The sequence below is a fragment of the Triticum aestivum genome, chromosome 7B (genome assembly GCF_018294505.1).
Source record: "Triticum aestivum cultivar Chinese Spring chromosome 7B, IWGSC CS RefSeq v2.1, whole genome shotgun sequence".
NCBI lineage: Eukaryota > Viridiplantae > Streptophyta > Magnoliopsida > Poales > Poaceae > Triticum > Triticum aestivum.
The window spans coordinates 397,505,850-397,513,432 of NC_057813.1; the positions used below are offsets into that span (position 1 = coordinate 397,505,850).

The window sequence follows — 7,583 nt, forward strand, 5'->3', positions numbered from 1 at the left end:
ATGGATAATTTTATGCTTGAGTAGACGTTCAACATGCAATTGAAACTGAATGAATATATCAAACACATCAGATTTGCGCTTAAGAAGATAAAACAATGTGAAACGACTATAGGCATCAACAAAACTGACATAGTAGTTGTGACCACTAACAGATGTTTGTGCTGGACCCCACACATTAGAAAACACAATTTCAAGAGGACTCTTTACTTATCTAGTAGATGAAACAAAAGGTAGCTGATGACTTTTGCCTTGTTGACAGGCATCACACACGGACATCTCTTTATTGCTAGACTCTAATGGCAACTCATGGCGGTGGAGTATGTGGCGAACTATGGGTGTGGCAGGATGACCAAAGCGAGAGTGCCACTGGAAAGGTGACACACGAACACCGCTGAAGACGCACGAGGCGGATGGATCCTCCAAACGGTACAAGCCTTGGCTCAAGCGGCCACTAAGCAGAACGTCCTGGGTTGCTCGGTCCTTAATAAAAAGATTAAAAGGGTGAAATTCACATAGGACATGATTATCAAGGGTGAGCTTAGGGACAAATAAAAGATTACGAGTCACCGAGGGAACCCACAAAACATTACGAAGATGGAGCTGCCTAGAGGGATGACTAGTTAAAAGAGATGCTTGGCCAATGTGAGAGATGGGCATACCTACACCATTGGCGGTGTGAACCTGATCGTGCTCGTAGTAGGGCTGGTAGGTGGAGAGTTTGTTGAGCTCATTCGTCATGTGATCGGTGGCGCCGGTGTCCATGTACCATGCTGGATCAACAGGATAGGACGGCATGTACCCCCGGTCGACGTGCGGGTCCTTGCCCTTGGCGGCGATGTGGGCAGCCGGGGCGGCGGCGGGGGGACCAAAGTCGGCCATCGCAAATTGGAGCTCGTTGCCCTTGCCGTCGTTGCCGATGCCAAGGAAGCTCCTCTGAAAGCGGCGGTGACACTTGGAGGCGACATGGCGTTCACGACCACATAGCTGGCGTACCACCCGAGTGTTAGGGCCCCCACCTAGGGTCGATGCAGGGGACGGGGCGGGCTTGCCAGATGACGGGGCAGGAGGACGCTGGCCGCGAGAAGCCCCGAAGGCCGCCGAGAAATGGGTATACTGGCTACCTCAAGCCGAGTACTGGTACAATACAAACTATCACTCAGCTCTAGGTCATACACCGTTCCAAGTATTATATGGCTATCAACCCAGACATTTGGGCATTTCAAATCTGCAGAGTTCTCTATCTTCAGATCTCTCCGGCTGGCTGGCTGAACGTACAATGATGCAAGGGTTAATTCAAGAACACCTCCTCCGAGCACAACATAGGATGAAAGCGCAAGAGGATAAACACAGGTCTGACCGGCAATTTACAGTGGGCGATTGGGTCTATCTGAAACTGCAACCGTATGTTCAGCAATCAGTGGTGAGACGCTCCAACCATAAGCTCGGATTCAAGTACTTTGGACCCTACCAGATCGTGGAAAAGATTGGAACTGTGGCCTACCGACTGGATCTTCCAGCATCAAGCAAAATCCATCCTGTAGTTCATGTGTCTCTGCTGAAGGCGGCCAAGCCCCCAGACCAGACTGCAGCGCAGACAGAGACGCTGGATGCAGTACTTCTGTCAACGGCTAGGACACCGGCACAGGTATTGCAATCCCGTTTGGTGCAGGTTGGTGGGGACACGCGACAGCAACTGAAGATTGCATGGAGAGGCCTTCCTGTGTCCATGGCAACTTGGGAATGGGCGTCAGATGTGGCACGAACGACAACAGCGTGATGGTGAACAGTCCGAGGGCGTCCTGTTGCTTAAGGGGAGGGGCATGCAACGACCTGGGCCTTGCCGTGCCTTGAGTGGGTGGATGACCGTTGGGCCGGCCTAGTGCGGCCTGTAATGGAACCGTTATATAGCTAGTGTGTGGAGGGGAGAAAGAGAACTGGCATTGTAAACATTATTCTCTGAAATACAATTCTTCCTCTCTGCTTCTTCTTCCTCCCCACGCGCTTTCCTTCTGCCTCTCGTTACCACATCCTGGCGTGACGCAAGGAATTGCTGCGATCCCGTAGCAATCGTCTGCATCCCGACGGCATGGTCGATGAGCCTCGCGAGCCCGAAGTCGCCCAGCTTGGCGCCGAAGGACTCGTCCAGCATCACGTTGCTGGGCTTGATGTCCCGGTGCACCACGCATTGCTCCCATTCCTCGTGGAGGTAGAGCAGTGCAGAGCCAAGCTCGAGGACTATCTTCATCCTGTTGCAATGATCATCCTTCATGAGCTCCAAGAGATGCCAAACTCACGTTAAGATGAATGAACACCGTGCAACAAAGATGTTACCTCATTGCCCATGTCAAGAAGGTGCCCTTGCCGTGGAGATGGATGTCGAGGCTGCGGTTGGGCATGAGCTCGTAAACCAGTAGGAGCTCATCGTGGTTGTGGCACCAGCCGACAAGCTGCACCAGATTCCGGTGGCGCAGCCGACTGATGACATTGATCTCCGACGTGTACTCCTTTCTCCCTTGCATGGATGACTCCTTGGAGAATCGCTTTATGGCCACGGGGAGGCCAAGCTCTCTCAGGTGGCCTCTGTACACCGCACCGAAGCCACCTTGCCCGAGCTTCTCCTCCGCTGCAAAGTTCCGTGTCGCGTTGGTGAGTTGCCGGTACGGGAACCTCCTTGGCCCCGTCCCAAACTCCATCTCCATGACCACCTCGCCTTCCGAGTACATATCCTCGTCCTTTGCCTCCCTCTTCTTCTTGTTCTGACGGCGACGTAGCAAGAAGGCTGACATGGCGAAGAACACCACGAGGAACAGCGATGCCCCAGCAACGGCTCCTGCTATGACCCCGGAAACGGAAGTTCTCGAGGAGGGTGGTGCTAATACCGGTGGTGCTACTACTGTTGCCGTCTTGCCCTCCAGCAATGAGTTGAAGTGCCAAGAAAGCAATTGATGCAGCTCAACGGATTTGCCCGTCGACGCCGAGAAGCCAACCGCAACCAGCTCCGGCAATGCGCTCTTGAGATCAACCTTGGAGCTAAGGCTGTAACTCGGGCCATGGCCATCACCAAGCCATAGTGTGACAGACATGATACTTGAAATGTTGTCATACTGGATTGTGGCAGTCATGTTTCCATTGAGGCTGAAGTTTGGCAGGGGCAATGTTTTCACCGATTTTAACGAGTTGATGTCAATGCCAACGTGGTCCAAAGTGGTGTCGGGATCTGATACCTCGGTCTCATTGGAGGTGTCGAATTCCACCGCCACGAACCGGTTGTCGCCTGCCGCCACAGCGCCATCTTTTTGGTTTGTGAGACCGAGGTTGTAGTAACCTGAAGACCCAGTCGGTAAGCTCGACGGGTAGCTGGCAAGAAAGAACGCCATGCCAGCCCCCCTGCTGCTGTTGGACTTGGGCTTGATGATGAAGGAGAAGCTGGTGGTGAAGCTAGCCACCTCGCCTGTGTGCCCATCCCACAGCAACATTGGCTGGGTACTGTACGACGCCCGCCCCTGGCTCTTACGGACGTCCCAGTTGTTGCCGCTAATGTCGATGTGCCCAACACTGAAGGAAGCGTTACCTTCGATCTTGATGGCCTTCTGGTCCTCCGAGCGGAAGGTTGGGTAGTCGAAGGACAAGGATCCAGCAAGAGGAGGTAGGCAGCAAGTGAAGGAGAAGAAGATGAAGAGAGCACATATGGCTGTTCCTGTGATCTTGGCCATCGCCGATGGTGGTAGTTGGCAAATGGCAGAATTGGGAGATAGCACGTAAAGATAAGAGAATGTATCAGCTCACTTCTTAAGTAGTACCGCGTCCTTCCTTCTCCAATTGGGGAAATTTGGACGGATTATTGATTCGATGTGAGGGGACAGGTAGGCCGGTCAAAGGAACAGGTAATTATGTAGGACAAACATAAGCCGGCCAAATAGAAAACAATAAACCTGTTGCAGTCTGCTAACTTAACTAATCATAATCACTGAATAATAACGGCAAGCCGGCAGAAAAAATAACCTGGCCTGTCAACATGAGATTTTTATTTTTAGGAAAATAACAAAGAGTGAGGTGAACGCGTGATCAGGATGAAGAAGAAACTTTAACTTTTGTCTTCATGAAGAACGAAACTCATGTTCAGATTAGGCACGAGATCAACAGTTGATACAGAGGAAAGGACATTTCAGCCAACAGGAAACCCTACTAGTTAAAGAACGCACCCAAACACCGAGTCACCAAACAAAGTTCAGTATCTCTGTAGCCATGGACTCGCCAAGCCGAGCATCAAACAGATAAACAAGATCCATCCTGAGTGCTGTTCCTAGTAGGATGCCCACCTCTTCAGCCTTCGTCACCGAGGAAGAGCAAAGTCTAATGCGTTGTATCAAAACAAAACAACAAAGCTCAATGAGAAGAGAAGAAGAAAAAGAGATGGCTCCTTACTGAATATCCCAACCAATGAAGAACATATAAATAAACAAAAGGAATTGTAAACATGATCACCACTGTAGGATTTTGACATGGACCTTTTCAATTTGTAGGCGTTTTTGTCTTGTATGAATGGCACACATAAGATGAATTTAAAACACACAAACGACCCACTCAATATACACGCAAGGCTGGAAAACGACAAACAGCATAATACCACCCAGTGTTAAGATTCAAGGTGTCCATAAAACAAACATTACGTTAAGGAACTGCGGTAACTCTGTTATTGCATAGAGTGGAATTAAACAATAGTTGTGAACGAGTCACCAACAGATTAGATCTGCAACTTTTTCAACAAAATTTGATTAATGCACACTGACATATCCTATTCTTCAGAGAAGAAAGAAAATATCTTGAAAATGACACAGGAGCAAGTGATCCATGCTCTTCAACATTACGCTCCTAGCCATTATCAGATGCGCTTGATCAAACCTACCAGGATGATTACCAAAACAGAAATGAGAATGTTGAACATGTAAGTAAACAACAAGTATGCAATTGATGCATTGTATACTAAAAGTTACTCCCTCTATTCTTTTTAAAATGATGTAATAACATACTTTCAGTTTTCACAGTTCCGGGACACAATTTTGTTCATCATTACACAGCATATACATTGGTATAAATTATAATATTACGAATAACTTTAAGAAGCTAGTGATATAATTTTCATATAGCAAAACTGGATAGCTCTAAATATTCCGAGGGTGAATTTTGGAAACTGACTCCTCGGATTAGAAAACACCATTAAAGAAGAATAATAATGAGCCCAATAATTTTGCAACCTTGTCTTCTCCAAAATACAATGAAAAGCTGTACATATCTGGTTAAAACCCTTATGCAAGAAGAAGCACAATTAGACAATAAACAGCTATACATATCCAGCTAAAGGCAACAGACCGAGCAATTGATCATTTGCTCTTACTTGCAAACAAACAATGGTGCTTAGCTTGCCAAGTACAAAAACATAACATGCATAGGCAGAGAGACAGAAATATTCACATCTAAACTATAATTTACCACGGACAAGCCTGACAATGCTCTCCAAGGCCAACTGGAATCCATAGAGGAGAGCCATACATAAACTGGTAAAACCAACAGCTTTACGACACATTCGCACCAATGTAATGAACTAATGATAGATCTTATGTGCACACGCTAAACAAATTGCGCAGAAATATCATATCCTAGAACTTAACACATCTCAACTGACTAGTCTCTCAAGAAACAAATCATTGCAATTCCAGCATTAGATAGTAGAAAATCATCATCACAAGCAGAGCTAATCCAACTAGCACGACTAGGCATTCAATTATAACAGAAACACAACGAACTGGATGCATGCAGGGGGTGGACTTCACCTTGGGAGAGGCAGCTCCAGCAGGAGGAGTCGGCGGCGATGCACGACCGTAGCCGCGCGCCAGCCACCGCGCTGTGGAGCGGCATCAGCGACTCCGCGCCCGCCAGCATCTTCACTGTGGACCTGAGAGAAGGAGCAGCAGGATTGAAAACCTCTGGGAACAGCTTTCGAGCGAGTTTAGTGGTGGGACGACACAAGGGTTGGGGATTTCAGGAATGACCTGCGGAGGCGAGGAGCGGAAACGGGAGACCTCGTCGCCGGGAACGGGCTCGCGATCCGGGACTTGGACCGGAGCGCAGCCGACCTGGCCGCGGCGGCGGCGGAGCGGCAGAAAGACGCCATCGTGGTCGTTTCCTGCGATGGAGGAAAGCGGAAAAATGTGCGAGGAAATGGTGTGTGGGCTACTATTAGTTAAGCCGGGCCGGGCAGGCCCTTGAGTGGACTTGGAGAAGGCTATAATGGCCCAAACACTAATGGTGCAACTAACCCAGGGCCTTTTAAGAAGGTATTAGGCCTCCACGTCCGTTTTATTTTCTGAGAAAACGCCTCATCCGTCTTTTTTTTCTTCTCTCCCAGCACAGAACAGAATATTGAGCATCGTATTGCGCCACGGATTGTAAAAAGAATGAAAAAAAGCTAGAGATAAGAATCAGCCAAAATAACTAACCGGGAGTCCAGTCGACTCGAATACACCACCATCGAGTGTTCTACACTTGTACACTGCACACGTAGTACGTACAAAATCGTAACTGTAGAAGTTTCAGGACATTCTTCTGTAGCTGTCATATTATGCATGTCTAGCGGCTGCAAATCGTCGACGCCACGGTGGGATCGATAAAGAGAACATGTACAGTACTACCTAGATCAGGCGATGACTATTGACGGCAACGAGAGATCGTCATCCTCCAAAATCGATAACTATGATTGACATGTACTACAGTACATAATTCTATGTTTGGTTATGTTCATTTCCCCTCAATCGTGTTTTGACTTGTTTCTTCTGACAGGCACCATGTCTTCTTGCATAAATGCATGGCTGGATGAGACTGAAACTCATTACGTAGTTTGTTGCAGGGGAAAAAACGTGTGACTACTGTGCATTCGACAACGATCTGGCGACAGAATGAAGGTGCGGTACTTTTCGGGCTCCACGCGTACGCGAACTCATTAATTCCAGATCCTGGCTCATCTCGCCGATTGCGAAATGGGTGCTGCGTTATCCGTTCGCCCTTGCTCTCTCTTTTACATCTAACTTTTTTTTAATTGTTTGAATTGCTTACAACATGTGTCATGTGGCTTTTTACATACAATTTTGACCGTACCAATCCTCACAAAATAAACATTTACTATATGCATGTATTTTTTTCTAAAACAATACAGACGCAAACACTCATATACATATATACTCACCCCTATGTATGCGCACACACGTCCTATCCCTGTAAGCATACCCGAGAGACTGGGCCGACATATCATCTTGAGATTTTACAAAGTCATTGTAGACGTCTACTAGTCCATGAGGACGTCTCCTTTCGCTAAACGCGTATCGTCGAATCCTGGTGGATTGAGGTTACCACTGTCCACTTAACCATTCAACCATAGGTTGGCTCGCTGTACGCACATACTTCTAAAACATGGTTTTCAAGTGTACGTACGTCAGTAGGTTACTTTTTTTCTCTTTCATATAAATCTCTAGATTTCAGTTGTCTCGTTTTCTACCACGGACTGTAGGTTAATAGGAGCAATGCTAGAA

At 47.8% G+C, this 7,583-nt stretch overlaps 1 protein-coding gene across 1 annotated transcript in view; it reads right to left on the reverse strand.

Annotated features, from left to right (window-relative positions):
* LOC123158002 (L-type lectin-domain containing receptor kinase IX.1) overlaps positions 1-6,242 on the reverse strand; it is a 7,831-nt gene extending 1,589 nt beyond the window's left edge. Inside the window, exons 1-5 of the mRNA XM_044576156.1 lie at positions 6,051-6,242; positions 5,832-5,953; positions 2,332-4,353; positions 2,024-2,246; positions 660-933 (exon numbers count right to left, since the gene is read on the reverse strand). Of these exons, the coding sequence (XP_044432091.1) occupies positions 660-933; positions 2,024-2,246; positions 2,332-3,713 (1,879 nt within the window). The 5' untranslated portion in view covers positions 3,714-4,353; positions 5,832-5,953; positions 6,051-6,242. The remainder of the gene's footprint in view (positions 1-659; positions 934-2,023; positions 2,247-2,331; positions 4,354-5,831; positions 5,954-6,050) is intronic.
* Positions 6,243-7,583: the final 1,341 nt, after the last annotated feature.